Below are 14,188 nucleotides of genomic sequence, written 5' to 3'. Positions count from 1 at the left end.
AGCCAGTTCAAGGGAATATTGATTCTCAGTGCACCCGCCCATTTGCCAGGTTTCGGCCTACCCCACAGCGAGGATCCATCCGCAGGCCTTAAGAATACCAATTCCAGCCCTACAATGGAGCCTTCAGGGGGCCAGCTCAAATAACCAGTTTGAAAGATATCCCACCCCATAAAAACCAAGAACTACCTCTACCTACCCATTCATTACCAACTCCCCATTCCCAAGAGCATATATACAACACTCTGAAGAAATCACCACCACCAATGCCACCAACCATCCTCCCATCCCTCTTCAAAACCCTCTCCTTCTACCTAATCCCATCCCCAGAATGGAGCCCCTTCTGGTATAATCTATATGAAGGGCTAGGAACCTGCATGATTGTGTGGATCCAGCTCTACTTCTTCGGCATGTCGACTGATATCACCATCCAACTTATCGGATTTATTGCCATGCATCTTGTTACACTCCCTATTGTAGCATGGCATGCTTACTATGGTGATGGTTGGACGGAGGAAGCGGTGGATACGTGTTTGGGGATTGTCCCTGTGTTGGGTTTGGATGTGGTTACTGTTTGGTTGGTGTATTGGAGGGGGAGGGCGGGGGATTGGGTATGTAATTTGTTTGATTGATATTCAAGTTTGGATTTGCTTCTAAGATGCTATGTTTTATCTATGTGGTTGATGGACTGACAGACTACTAGACGAGGAGTTGGGAGCGAAGGATTGATTGTTTCCTGTCCTCTGGACAGGCACAACGCAAATGGAATTGATAAAGGAAATTATACGATGTAGGAATCAAATATTTGATGTAATTGCGTGGTGTCTTGCCAAAAACATCTTGACTGATGCATGGAGTGGCCACCACAGACGAGAGATCTTCGACATGCTCTATACACATTCAGCTATTCCATGACTGAAGAACCAGACTATACAACTATTTACTTGCTGGGGAATATTGACAACACCTCCGACATATTCCTTCACCCCACCCATATTCCACCCTTCACCACGTATAAAAAGTTTCAACTACTCACCGTCACAAACAAATCCCCCGCCGGCGCTGCCGCCGCCAGAGACGGCAAATCCATGCGAATGTCTGGAACTTTCGGGCTCTCCACAACGTCCCCATCAGCAGTCGTGACCTCCATCTTGAATCTTCTTAAACTCATCGCAACCAACAAATACACCTCCCGTTCAGCAAAATACCTCCCCGGACACAGCGTATGACCACCCCCGAACGGGAAATACTCCTTCGCCTGTCTGATCTTAGGATTCTTCAGGAAGCGAGTGTAGTCGAAGTCCGCAGCCCCGGAACTAAAGACACCCTCAGCCAAGTGGAAGTTCCGCACGGGACCGAAGACTTGGTCTCCCTTGTGAATTATCTTAGTTCCGACGGAGCAGTCATCCACGGCTTTGCGCACTGCCGTCGAGAAATTGTATAGCCGAAGGGCTTCAGCCCAGAGGGCGTTGAGATGGGGACATGCGTTGGATAGTTTCTCCATGTCGCATCCTTGGTCTGAGGTTGGGCTGGGGAAGCAGGCGGATATTTCGCTCTCAATGGATGCTTTCAGGGTTGGGTTGGTGAGAATGTGTGCGAACATCCAGAAGGCGATGTAGTGGGCGTTGTTGTTTATTCTGTGGTTTCCCAGTTAGCTTCTAGTGTTAAAATTGTTTGGGCGGGGGATAAACATACGCCCAACAGATCATCATGATTAGGCCGGCGCGGTCATGGGCAGGCAAGCCCAAATTGGTCAATTCGGAATTCATAGCTCCGAATATCCAAGCGGTGTTCTTTCTCTTGGATTCAGGTAGATCCAGATACACAGCGAGAGCAGCGATAACACGCTTACGATCCGCTTGTAGCCCCGGCGCGAGGAAATGGGGGAAGTTATAGAAGATCTTCCAGCTGGCGTCTTCCCAGCGTTGGTAGATGCGGGTAAATTCCGGCTCGATTTCGAATAATTCCTCGCCGAAGAAGGTTCGGAATGCGCTCTGCGCTAGAACGTAGCGACAGAAGCGTCCCAGGGGGAGTGTCACCGAAGTATTGGCTCCATCACATTTGAAAGATGTTACCTCCCTAGCCAAACCCTTACGTAGGAGTGAGATATCAAGAAATCGAGACAAAAACACTGGATAAGCATTTAATAATCCATTAAGGTGCTCACCCGGCAGTAGCTGCGTCTTGAACCACTGGCTCTGCAAATGCATATAAGAGAGTTTCTTCGGATTGGCACACGATAGCAAGGATCGCTCGCGTGTCTGTTCGTCAGGAAGCAGACGCGCTGGCTCTGGTTTATACAGGTTTCGCACATGATGCGGTGTTATGCCAAAGGCCATGAGCATGCGAGAGGTGAAGGGGTCATAGCTTAGGGCGCTGGTATTTCTCCATACACTGGATAGGTGTTTGATGTCCCGGATGATGACTGTTGTGCCTCCCATGAGGATGACGCTGTAGGGCTCGGTGTCGGGGAAGTAGGCACTATATGTGGATACGCTGTGTTTTAGTTTCCGGGGTCGTGGAAGAGGGGGTAAGGGTGGCTTACTTCGCTCTCCGATATACATGTTCTGCGCATCGTACGAAGGATACAGTATGGCCTGTTTGATGGTGCGTTAATTGAAAGATCATGGATGTGGAAGGGGTGAAAGAGACGCACCTATAAAGGGGATCCAGTATGGTAGTATGCGTGGTTCATTAAGGTAGAGGGCGGGAACGATGTAGAAGCGCCAAAGATACCAGAGTGACCATAAAATGGCTATAGATACGGCTGTGAATGCTAGGGGGCTTTCTGCATCTCCAAGAGAGATTTTGTGGTGTGACAGTTGCCACTCCATATTGAAGGATACAGCAATGTAGGCTCGTCAGTGGAGGATACTGAAGTGGAAGGAATGAATAAATCAAGCCATTAACATGAAGTGGAGGAGAAAGCGTGGCTCCATGCCCGCGTTCTGATATGGTCAATGGTCTCAATTTCCAGTGCAAACATCAGTATGCCGAATGAGGAGGCAGAAGATACTGCGATAAGCACTAGACATTTCGCTTGGAGTTTCTGTCCGTATTAGTCTGCATAGATGACAAGAAATGTGGTAATTTGCAATCCTACCGTCGATACAAATCGTCAGTACCTAAACAGTACCGGCAGTGGCTGCCTCAACAGGAACCTCTGCATTGACCCTGCGCCACGCCCACTCCACTTATCTAGAGTTTGAATCATCATGAAGCTGACCAAGATGGCCCCTTCAAAGGCTGAAGATTTCCAAAATAAGATAACGTTCCGGACCGATTTCTGTCTGGCCCTCCGGCCAACATCCTTCGCACCTCGCTTCCAACATCTAGGACCAATCGATTTGACCAATATCTGCCTTGCGGCATGATGCACGATACTTTTCGTCCTTCTGCGGTATATAGCTGCGCCTTGAGACTTTCTCCCTGGAAGCATTGCAATCCTTTCAGTTATAGTCAAGTTTCTTCACCATGGCAGCCGCGTCTGCAACCATAGACATGGCTCAGGTTCCTGCGGGGACCCCTCCCGCCGGGGTGACTCCCAACCTATATGGCAATCCTCCGTCATTACAATCTACGATTATTGGATTTGCCGCACTCTTCTACATCATGACAACCATTGCTGTCTCCCTTCGCCTGTATTCTGTTGCTCGGAGCCTACAGAAGGTTGCCGCAGACGATGGTAAGCACTCTCAGCCATGGAGAATTCCATGTACCGCCTCCTCTTGCCTGTCAATCTGACTCAGATCGTCTCTAGTCCTATGCATACTTGCCGTGGTACGATGGCTCGAGCGGCGACCTCCGCATCTTCACATTTCTCCGCGGCTATAATAGCTGACACTTAATTCGGGACAGATCTGCACTTTCGCCTATATGGGTTTTCTGATCCACTGTAAGCATTCGCTTCCCATGAATATAGCCAGTGCTAAAAGGCCTCGTGCCCCCAGTGAGCTATGCAGCTCGGCACATGTGGGACGTGCCTTTATCGTGGCTGTATAGCGACCAGAAATACTGGCGACTGCGCTTGGCGCAAAATCTTTTCAACCCGCTTGCCTTTTTCTTTTCGCGGGCGCCAGTATTCGTGCTCTACCGCCGTCTGTTCGATGCCCCACTTCACCGCAATTTCTCCAAGGCATGTTGGGCTGGTTTGATCGCGGCTTTCTTGCTATATATCCATACCTTCATTCTGACGGCAGTTGTCTGTGCCCCGCGCGCGGGCCACTCATACCTTGATATGGACACCTTCCACCGCTGTTCAATGGCGTTGCCAGACGCAATTGTGCAGGGAGCAGGGAACATTCTCCTAGATGCCTATGCACTGATCCTGCCGCAGCCTATTATCTGGAAACTGAAGTTATCGCGGCAGAAAAGGCTGAATATTGCCTTGGTATTCGGTGTTGGTTGTATGTATGTGTCAACCCGCCCCACCGGGACCCTGAATATGGACATTTGGCCTATCATGTGCAGATCCCGACAGCCCACATATACGAGGATCGTCTCTCACTAACAATGCACACGCCATTCAGAGCTCTACTAGCCAGCTGCATTAGCATGTACTACCGAGTCCAGCTGCACGTTGGGAGCGATACTGACTGGAACGAAGGCGCATACGATGTTACCTCGTAAGTCCTCCGCCCCGAAGGACGAGTCTTGGCGCTGTAGAGACGGCAGGTAATAGGAGAATCAGACCCATTGTACTGACAGCCTTTCGCCTCTTGGCAGAATCTTGGAGCTTAATATCGCTATCATTTGCAGTTGCTCGCCAGCCGTGTGGCGGCTAATACATCGAAACCATCCGCACGGCTCCAATTCCAGAGGCATGGGCAGCACGCCAAGGCGACAACCACGATTATTCTTCTCCTCGCTTACGGGGTCCATAGTTGGGTTGCTCGGCTTTTCACAGAATGCTAGTAAGAGTAGCAGTAACGGTGGAAAGTCGTTTACATCCTCATCGTCGGCGACCCCTAAGCCCCAACTCAGCCAGGGGTCATCAGACCAGCGAGGCCCATATCATAATCTACATAGCTCATCAGATCTGCCGACGAATGCGGCTCAATCAGATGGGTACGAGATGGGTCGATTACATCAGAACGAGGGGAATTGAGTGGATACTCGCTCGTGTATGCAGTCTTCAGCCCCCGATTACAAAATTCTGAACATCTATAGGCGCTCGTGCTGCTTGTTTTATTCATAAATAACTGAACCTAATACCATGAATATATTACGGTAATTCACACCAGTTTAGTATTTGCAACCATGCCAGTTGTACAATTTATAGCGCAAATCTTAGCCGCCATCTCGGAAATTTTTGTCATATGCAGACCACTTTAGAGAGCCTCGCTTATAGACCTGCACTTGAAGAATTCTGCCTTGGGCCCTGTTTTTATCATTCTGTCATTACCCACTAGTAAGTATCTATTACATTCTACACCTTCACACCTACACACGAAACATTACCACACTACATCCTCGCGCACCCTAATCAACAAATTTTCCGAACCATGCATCTGCAGAAACATAAGCACTAAACCTTAACCTCAAGCCCTACTTTCAGTTTCCCCCCCCTCCCTCTTTGCCTCACCCTCCTCCTCACCCACACCATCATCCACAGCCCTCTCTTCCCTCTGGACATCCCCCTTCTCCCTTAAGCCATACCCATTCTCCTCCAACTCCCCCCGTAGCACCACCCTCCTCATCCCCAGCCCAACCACAACGCCCACCAACGCAAACGCCAACCCCACAAGCCACACTGTCCTCAACGCCAACCGATACACCTCCCTCACCTGCTCTCTCTGCACCGTATCCATCCCCGCTCCCCAATCCCCAGCAAACTCCGCTGCCGCACCATACGCCCTCCCATCCAGCAACCTCTCCCTCAGCGTCTCATCATCAATAACTCTCCCCGCGTACACATCCACCCTCGCATTAAACACAATCCCCGGAGCCGTAGATCCCCACACAAATGCTAACGACCGCAGGAACGCATACACGCCCGTAGAACTCGCCGTATCGGCAGGACCCAGGGACGACTGAATAGCAGGGAGGATAGTAGTAGCTAGGAAGCCCTGGCCTAGTGCGGCGGGGAGCTGGACACAGACCCATGCGGCGCGGGGGGAGTTAGCTGAGAGTAGGGTAAAGAGGCCCAGGGCGAGAGAGAGGGCTGCGAAGCCTGTGAAGTGTAGTGGGCGGCACAGTCCCGTGCGGGACATGATTGCGCCGGCGACCATGGCGAAGGGGATCAGAAAGGCGCTGTAGGGGAGGAGGTCAATTCCTGATGTTAGTGGGGACTTGCGCTGCACGCCCTGGAAGTAGATAGGGAGGAAGTAGAGGGTCCATTGCATGAGGAGGGCGGCGTCGAAGGCGAGGATGAAGCCGAGGAGGCTGTTGCGGGTGGAGAAGAGGTGGGGAGGTATGCAGGGATGGGGACAGTATTTTGGTGGGAGGGCTTCGTAGATGTGGAAGAGCATCCAGCCAATGATGCCGATGATTAGGGGGACAAGGGTCGAGGGGGAGGTCCAGGGGTGGAGGGTGCCGCCGCCGACGAGGGCGAGGAGTTGGGAGAGGATGGACCCGGCGAAGAGGATGTTGCCGGGCCAGTCGATGCGGTGGATGGAGGGGGATGTATTGGAGGAAGAGGATTGAGGGGCGTCGAGGCGCAGGAAGAACAGCATGAACAGAAGTACGGGCCCGGCGAGGGGCAGGTTGAGGTAGAAGACCCAGCGCCAGTTGGCTTGGGCGAGGGCGCCGCCGAGAACGGGGCCTAGGACGGCGCCGACGGCTGCGAGGGAGAGCACGATGCCTAGGTATTGGCCGCGTTCGCGCTGGGGGACCAGATCGCATACAATTAGGTCCACGAGGATGTAGATGCCGCCTGAGCCGAGCCCTTGGACCGTGCGACCGCCGATCAACTGGCCCACTGTGGAGGCGCCGCCCGCTAGGCCGCTGCCCAGGAGGAATAGGGCCACTGAGATTAGGATGGGGTTGCGTCGGCCGTAGATGTCGCAGAGTTGGGCGAGAAAGGGTTGTACGATTGTTTGGGCGATGGTGAAGCTGTTGGCTATCCAGATATAGTCGGTTTCGCCGCCGAGAGAGGCGGTTACTTTGGGGAGGGCGGTGCTGATGATTGCGCCATCTAATGCGGACACAAAGGAGAGGAGGCGGAGCGATAGGAAGACGAGCCAGAAGGAGATGGAGTGTTTTCGTGGAGGGGGTCGGTGCGTCTCCATTGCTTGAGACCAGTTGTAGGGGTGGAAGGAGGTGTGGTTAGGGTTGTGGGAAGGTTGGTTAAGGGTGCGTTCCGTCTGGTGGGATAAAGCCTACATATTAACTTATTTGGACGCATATCTTAGGTGTATAGTTTGACAGCTGCGTGGCATGCCAAAGGGCCTTTAAGGGGTATTTGCCAGGGTTAGTATCGGGGATCTTCCAAATAGACATAAGTACTCGTAGTAGGACACGTAGCTCAATTTTTGAATCCAACACAAGTGCTAGGCTGATTGTCTCTGGAGATCACTCGAACGGGCCATTTAGTCTATGTTAGTTCAAGAATGTTCTTTGTGAGGTGTCACACTATAATCTTACATGCGACGCTAGCTTGATCTTAGCGAGGCGCCGTTTGAGGCCGGAGCAGGTCAGAGCAACAGAAGTCGTCCTATTACTCAGACACTAAACTAGATGCATAAGGATCAGCTAGCTAGCCACCTCTAGACTCTCACCCCCAAATCTCTCTCTTTCTTCGAACCTCTCATCCTCTCGCGATATTTAACGGCTTTCATGTCAACGGCTGTCACTCACTAGCATATCGCTGAACTATGGCTACTGGCACTACTTCCCGTCCGTGGGCAGATGGTCCTTGGCCGTTGATCGAAACACCATCCAAAACACAGGACATTGTGAGTAGGACCTCGGTCATGTCCGATTCTACCCTTCTATTCTGGTGCCATCTGGGAGTGAACAAGAAGGTGAAACCACAAAATCAAAGTTAACAATATCAGTCCAAACATGAAGCTCTCCACATCGCCAACGAGATGGCATTCGCCCACAACGCCATGCTCCGAGGTTTAAACTCCCTTTATCTGCAAGCCGAGCAAATAACCGAGTCGCAAGACATCGCCGATTACCTAGTCTTCCTCCGCAGCTGGGCCGGATGGGTATCCCATCACCACACTCTGGAAGAAGAGCAGATGTTTCCTCAATTTGAAGGAGTGATGAAGAAGCCCAATTTCCTCGAGGGAAATGTTAACGAGCACCATACCTTCCAACCCATCTTGAAGCAGCTCCTCGCCTACGGGACGGAGACCAAGCCTGCTGACTACAAGGCCTCGACCGTGCGCAGCCTCATCGAGCAGATGGCGCCTAGTTTTCGCGAGCACCTGGCCAACGAAATCACCAGCCTCATGAGCATGGAGCCGTATGACGGGCCTGCTTTGCTCAAGGTTTATAAGGAGTGTGAGGCTGAGGCGGGTAAACAGGATAAGGTGAGTCACTTCATCCACTTTATCTGGCAAGGAAGTACTTTGTTAACCAATAGCAAACAACACATATAGAATGTCATCCCGCCCATGGTTCTCGGCCTCCGTGACATAACCTTCGAGGGTGGAAACCAGTGGCCCGCTATGCCGCCCTTCTCCACTCACTTTGTTCATTATCTGTTCGCACGGAAGCATGCTGGTGCTTGGCGTTTTCTGCCATCGGATACTTGGGGTAATCCCCGTCCATTGGCATTTGGTAAACCTTAGATTCTAAGGAGAGATTGCGGGGGAAGGGACGGAGTTAAATGGTTCTTTTCATACAATGATCAGCGGGATCGGCAATCTCAGCCTGTCAATACGAGTCTTGGCTTTGTGTATGGCCACGTAGATGGTGAATGTAGCCACTCAGAGCACTACTATCGTCTGCTGTATGGAGTATTAGGCCATTTTTGTGTAGACTATATGGTATGTTGAGTGGTAGCAGCTGCGGGCCAAATAAGCGAGCTGCCATTGGTAAGTTGAGCGAGTAATATGATGGATTTTATTAGCAATTTAATACTACTGTATTCATTAGACATTGGACGGCCAGAAGGTAAACTTCTTCAGCTCTCAGTTAGATCAACGAGAGATAGCACGAAGTATAGTGAGCGGGGTTGAAATAAAGGTAGTGATACATCTCAAAAGACTCGTGCACCTGGCACGGCTAACGCTATGGCCACTAGACCCTGAACGGGGCTGTGGCTCGGAGAAGACCACAATTATGTCTAAATATCCGGCTGGGCGAACCTAAATTGCGTTACAAGTTCAATATCAACTAGTAACTTTCGGAACTTCTAATACCGGACTTCCCTGCAGAAATGCTGCGGCAGTGCACAGAACATCTCGACAACCTACTCCCAAAACGGATGACAAGAGAAGAGGCCCTAATGTCCGCGTAGCCGTAAGCGATGGTGTTGAGTCACTATGATTGCTGTGAGCCTTACTAGTAGATATCCCTCCGGCTTTTGTAGCCATAGAAGGGAGAAGTGTCAGACGAGCGAGATGGCTGTTGCCAGATGCGGCTCCGATATGTCTGATTGTACCCTGCAAACCACATGAATCTAGTCATGTTCATTAAGTACACAAGGGCTGACGAGCCGTTTACTTTCACTCTTCTCTTTCACCACACGTATCGACTATCCCCGCACCGACTCTCGGTCATACAGTGAGAGAAAGACCCCCGTTCATACTGCAGTCAATATGACTGCCTTTGCAGAGGGATTTCAGGCCCTGGTTCAACGGGACCTGACATGGACATTAATGCCGATTGTGGCCACTGTTATTATCGTTGCCTGGATCATAAGATCGACACTGCATCTTAGAAAGATACCTGGGCCCTGGTGGGCACCATACACTCGTCTATGGCTCTTCAGAGCGCTTTACTCGGAGCGATGCGCGGATATATATCTTCAGGTTAATCGGGAGTACGGTATGTTGAATCAGATCTAAGTTTACGAGACAATAAGGCGACAAGGAAACTAAGCATTCGAGCTCCAGGTCCCCTCGTCCGCATAGGACCAAACCACCTGATCACAAATGACCCTCTGATCTTTCGAAAGGTACTTGGAGTGCAGTCAAAGTACACTCGTGGGCCGTGGTTTGATGCCTTGCGACTGGATCCCCATAATGCAAATCTCATTACTGAGCGGCATCGGCAAAAGCATGATGCATTGAGAACGAAGATGGCTCCTGGGGTTAGTTGTTCCTGCTCATGAATATTCTTTTCAGATGTGTATCCCCAAAGCTGACTCCCAAAGTACCAAGGCAAAGACATTCCACAGATGGAGTACGCCATCGACCAGAACCTCCTCACCTGGCTGGACTATATTCACAAACACGCCGTGACAACGCAAGAACGCCACGTTGCATTCGACATGGCGCGAAGTATACAATGGCTGTTATTTGACATGGTGTGCCACTTATGTCTCGGCCACCCCTTGGGATTCATCGACCATCATGAAGACTGTTATGGATTTCAGAATGTCCTGGAAACACGTTTACCCATCGTGGAGAAGTTCGCCATCTTCACCGAAGTCAACAGTTGGATCAAGATGATCTCCCACATACCGATAGTGCGTTGGGTGTTACCCTCATCTAAAGATCAGGATGGTATCGGGGCAATTATGGGGGTAAGATACTACTTCAGCTCGTGGATGTTCTGGGTTAATGATCATCGCCCTGACATGTATCGATAGGTCGCTGAGAAAACTGTCAACGCCCGCATAGTGCAGGGCATTCCTCCGAAGCACAACGAGACGATGCTAGATTCATGGCTTCGCAACGGCGTCGACGGATCTTTAGCAGTCACAGAAGTTACAATTGCCCTGTGTGTAACCCCAGATGACCCCCTCCCCATAAAACCTTAACCTGGGTTAAATAAATGAGTTACCAAGCATTAACTAACAAATATTCCCCAATAGCTTCGCCGGCTCCGACACAACCGCAACCTCCATCCGCGCCCTCCTCCTACACATCATCACCAACCCCCTCGTCTACAAACGTCTAACAGACGAAATCCGCAATGCAGTCACCACAACCCCCATAATAACCGAACGAGAAACCAAGTCCCTTCCCTACCTCCAAGCCTGCATCCTCGAAGGCCTACGCATCTTCCCGCCCATCACGGCACTACGCGAACGTGTAGTCCCGCCCGGAGGCGATACTCTAAACGGAGTATACGTCCCCGAAGGTACGAACATAGGGCTCAACCTCCCGGGTTTGCTACGAAACGAGGTATTTGGGCCAGATGTGGATGTGTTTCGTCCAGAGAGGTGGTTGGAAGCGACGCCGGAACAGAGACAGCGTATGGATCGGGTTCATGAGCTTATGTTTAACTGGGGAAGTACGAGGTGTCTGGGGATTCGGTTGGCAGTGATGATGATGGGTAAGGTGGTGGTCGAGGTGTTGAGGAGGTGGGATGTGGTGGCTTTGAGGCCACAGAGGCCGTGGAGGAGTCGGTGTCATGGGATCTTTTTGCAGAGGGATTTCGATGTTCGTGTTGTGGATGTGGAGGGGACTGTGAGGTAGGGGGTGAAGGCGAGGTGGTAGAGTATGTGATATATATCTCGTGGTAAGCTATGCTTTCTGGTAGAGAGTCAGGTGAATTGGCCTTGTCTAACTAGTACCATTTTAAAAGAAGTCGGGGATGACAGAGGATTCCACTCTGGTTGTAAGAGATGTAGCTAATCCAGTAATCACAAAGTGCACCACCTAGTATGTGACATTTCGTTATTCCAGAGGATCAACACACATGATGGAAAACCGAGCAACGCAAATATTAGGAACAGATAAAATAAATGAATGAGAATATGACAATATACAAATAAATCAAGGGGAAATGTGTTCCATGTATAACCAGTTGGCCTATAATAGTAGCCTCCGAGCTGCAGGAAGGTGGGTCCAGACACGTCAGGCTTGATTTAGTGCCTAAGAACACAATGGATGCAGTGTGCCGCGTCTCCCCTTCAGCTCATTTGTTTTCCTCCCCGCAATAACTGACGCCAATATTGGTCGATACTAGATCTCAACTATGTCACAAGCCCAGGAATTGTATCATAAGCTGGACTCTACTTTGAAACAAATCCGTCTCGTTACCATCGAACCTGGTAAATGGACAGATGACATCCAGTGCACCCTCCGAGAAACTTCGCTAGCCGATTCGGAACCCTATGAGACGCTCTCCTATGTCTGGGGAGACCACACGAATACGAAGTATATTTTTGTGAATAGAAAGGCCTTTAGAGCTACGGTAAACCTCGAATCAGCCCTCCGTCATCTACGCCGGAACACTCCACGGACTATGTGGATTGACGCGATATGCATCAACCAGCGGGACCTGGAAGAGCGTGCTTCGCAAGTAAGCATTATGCGCGATATCTACCAAGGAAGTAATGTGACAATTATATGGCTTGGTGACGGGGATGAACGTGCCGAGTCATTATTTGGTCTCGCTCAACGGGTTTACGATCAAAGTCACAGTGACGTAGAATCTACTGAAGAGAGTTTGATGCTCATGCGAGAATTGACAAACACCGAAGATCAACGTCAGAGCTTGGAATTACTGGTCACGGGCATATTGAGGCGACCCTGGTGGACCAGAGCATGGGTGCTTCAAGAGGCCGTGGTATCTGCAGAATTACTAGTGAAATGCGGAAATTATGAAGTTACATGGTTGCCCCTGTGGTGGCTTGCCAATATTATGTTCATTGGCACGTATACTTCCTATTTTCCTGGCCGAATATCCACAATAGGGCTTGAAGAAGTGGCTAAGATCCAAACAATGAGAGAAGCGACCAAGGAAGGCCATATAATAACCATTACGCAACTCGTTGCTTGGAATAGACAGCAGCGGTCAACAGATCCAAGGGACAAAATATTCAGCCTGCTCGATTTGGCACGTGGTGGGCCAGGAAATGCTATACATCCTGACTATTCGGTGAATAACACACTACTGGATGTGTGCCTTGGGCTTGTCGTGCATTCTATCAGGGATTGGGGTATGGATATAATATGCATGAGCCAAGGAAGCGAGAAGCCTAGGTGGCCATCTTGGGTACCTGACTGGGAGGTTTACTCGAGTGAAAGCTCCAACATTGCGAGCCCCTTGGTTAGCTTGTTCGCAGGTGGAGAGCTATTCTTTGTCAAAAAAGATTGGGATACCCACCCATCCGACTATGACGCATCTCGGTCAAGGTCTCCTGAATATAGATTGCTTCTCGACGTGCCGGCTCTAAAAGCTGTAGGCATTTATGTTGATACCATTGATTGTCTGGCAGTAACATATGAGCCTGATAAACACGGAGCATGGAGACCCGATCCGTGGGTGGCCCTCTTAACATCGTATTTTGAGGCCCCATCTCATATCCCGGAACTCTCAAGCTGGGTATATGCTCTTCACAAGTTTGGAACTCTTATGGAAAGGGGGGAACCGTTGTCGAATGAAATTCAATATCAAAAAAGCTTTGTTTCAATGTCGATCAAGTTGATGAAACAGGTAAGGGGGTCAAAAACTGGCCGTGACTATGTCGGTGGGGGCTCGCTGGCCCATGCATACATCCGAACATTGATCGCGGATACATACGCCATTGGCTACAGGAATGATGATAATCCTAGCCCCCTGTATATGGATGAATTCCTTAAGAGTCAAACTGCACCAAGTGATGAAGCCATTGAAGAGGATGATACTTGCTATGTCCTTGGCAAAGAGTTCTTAGAGGAATACTGCCTTGGTGTGTCAATGCTCAATTCCGCTATTGAGCGCGCAACCTCATACCGTCGGCTGATGATCTCCTCAAAGGGTTACATAGGCCTGGTGCCGCCGAAGACACAGGAAGGAGATCTCGTTTGTGTTCTGTTCGGTTGTTCTGTGCCTGTTATTCTCCGCAAGCAAGGGTCTCACTATATCTTAATTGGTGAGAGTTACGTGCATGGCATTATGGACGGAGAGGCAATCCAGATGATGAATGAGGGACATCTAGTGGAAGAGGAGTTTACTTTGGTATAAAGCATCGGTACATGTTCTGCTGCAGGGTATTTTAGCAGGGCTGGTGAATATTGTCCATAGTGTACGACTAAGCCTTATGGCTGCAGCTTCATCTAAATTCAACTATCCGTCGAAAGGATTGATTGGGCACGCATACATAACAGCTTCGTGCAACCAATACCACTATCATAAGCAG

General features: G+C 50.2%; 7 protein-coding genes across 7 annotated transcripts; 5 read left to right on the top strand and 2 right to left on the bottom strand.

Annotated features, from left to right (window-relative positions):
• Positions 1 to 263: 263 nt before the first annotated feature.
• Positions 264 to 726, top strand: BO85DRAFT_464151 (uncharacterized protein; the record flags this gene model as incomplete). Its single annotated transcript, XM_025661970.1, has 2 exons — positions 264 to 608; positions 706 to 726. 2 exons carry the CDS (start codon positions 264 to 266, stop codon positions 724 to 726), a joined length of 366 nt encoding a protein of 121 aa, XP_025510139.1.
• A 238-nt stretch (positions 727 to 964) lies between these two features.
• Positions 965 to 2,438, bottom strand: BO85DRAFT_408535 (cytochrome P450 oxidoreductase; the record flags this gene model as incomplete). Its single annotated transcript, XM_025657403.1, has 3 exons — positions 965 to 1,634; positions 1,693 to 1,996; positions 2,165 to 2,438. 3 exons carry the CDS (start codon positions 2,436 to 2,438, stop codon positions 1,022 to 1,024), a joined length of 1,191 nt encoding a protein of 396 aa, XP_025510138.1. The 3' UTR covers positions 965 to 1,021.
• Positions 2,439 to 3,471: 1,033 nt separating this feature from the next.
• BO85DRAFT_464149 (uncharacterized protein) lies at positions 3,472 to 4,626 on the top strand (the record flags this gene model as incomplete). The annotated part of the gene is made up of 5 exons (XM_025661969.1): positions 3,472 to 3,682; positions 3,758 to 3,777; positions 3,856 to 3,892; positions 3,948 to 4,407; positions 4,527 to 4,626. 5 exons carry the CDS (start codon positions 3,472 to 3,474, stop codon positions 4,624 to 4,626), a joined length of 828 nt encoding a protein of 275 aa, XP_025510137.1.
• A 1,097-nt stretch (positions 4,627 to 5,723) lies between these two features.
• BO85DRAFT_408528 (MFS general substrate transporter) lies at positions 5,724 to 7,226 on the bottom strand (the record flags this gene model as incomplete). Its single annotated transcript, XM_025657402.1, has 1 exon — positions 5,724 to 7,226. A coding segment is annotated over one exon (1,503 nt), but the record flags the coding sequence as incomplete, so codon positions are not given.
• A 455-nt stretch (positions 7,227 to 7,681) lies between these two features.
• Positions 7,682 to 8,887, top strand: BO85DRAFT_454266 (uncharacterized protein). Its single transcript, XM_025661243.1, has 3 exons — positions 7,682 to 7,892; positions 7,995 to 8,477; positions 8,547 to 8,887. Exons 1-3 carry the CDS (start codon positions 7,812 to 7,814, stop codon positions 8,736 to 8,738), a joined length of 756 nt encoding a protein of 251 aa, XP_025510135.1. The 5' UTR covers positions 7,682 to 7,811; the 3' UTR covers positions 8,739 to 8,887.
• A 1,374-nt stretch (positions 8,888 to 10,261) lies between these two features.
• BO85DRAFT_432137 (benzoate 4-monooxygenase cytochrome P450) lies at positions 10,262 to 11,486 on the top strand. Its single transcript, XM_025658365.1, has 4 exons — positions 10,262 to 10,639; positions 10,706 to 10,836; positions 10,931 to 11,243; positions 11,293 to 11,486. Exons 1-4 carry the CDS (start codon positions 10,292 to 10,294, stop codon positions 11,383 to 11,385), a joined length of 885 nt encoding a protein of 294 aa, XP_025510134.1. The 5' UTR covers positions 10,262 to 10,291; the 3' UTR covers positions 11,386 to 11,486.
• A 461-nt stretch (positions 11,487 to 11,947) lies between these two features.
• BO85DRAFT_482078 (HET domain-containing protein) lies at positions 11,948 to 14,041 on the top strand (the record flags this gene model as incomplete). Its single annotated transcript, XM_025663086.1, has 2 exons — positions 11,948 to 11,956; positions 12,031 to 14,041. 2 exons carry the CDS (start codon positions 11,948 to 11,950, stop codon positions 14,011 to 14,013), a joined length of 1,992 nt encoding a protein of 663 aa, XP_025510133.1. The 3' UTR covers positions 14,014 to 14,041.
• Between the last annotated feature and the right edge of the window lie 147 nt (positions 14,042 to 14,188).

This window comes from Aspergillus piperis (genome assembly GCF_003184755.1).
Source record: "Aspergillus piperis CBS 112811 unplaced genomic scaffold BO85scaffold_34, whole genome shotgun sequence".
NCBI lineage: Eukaryota > Fungi > Ascomycota > Eurotiomycetes > Eurotiales > Aspergillaceae > Aspergillus > Aspergillus piperis.
This window is presented reverse-complemented; position numbering and strand designations above follow the sequence as displayed.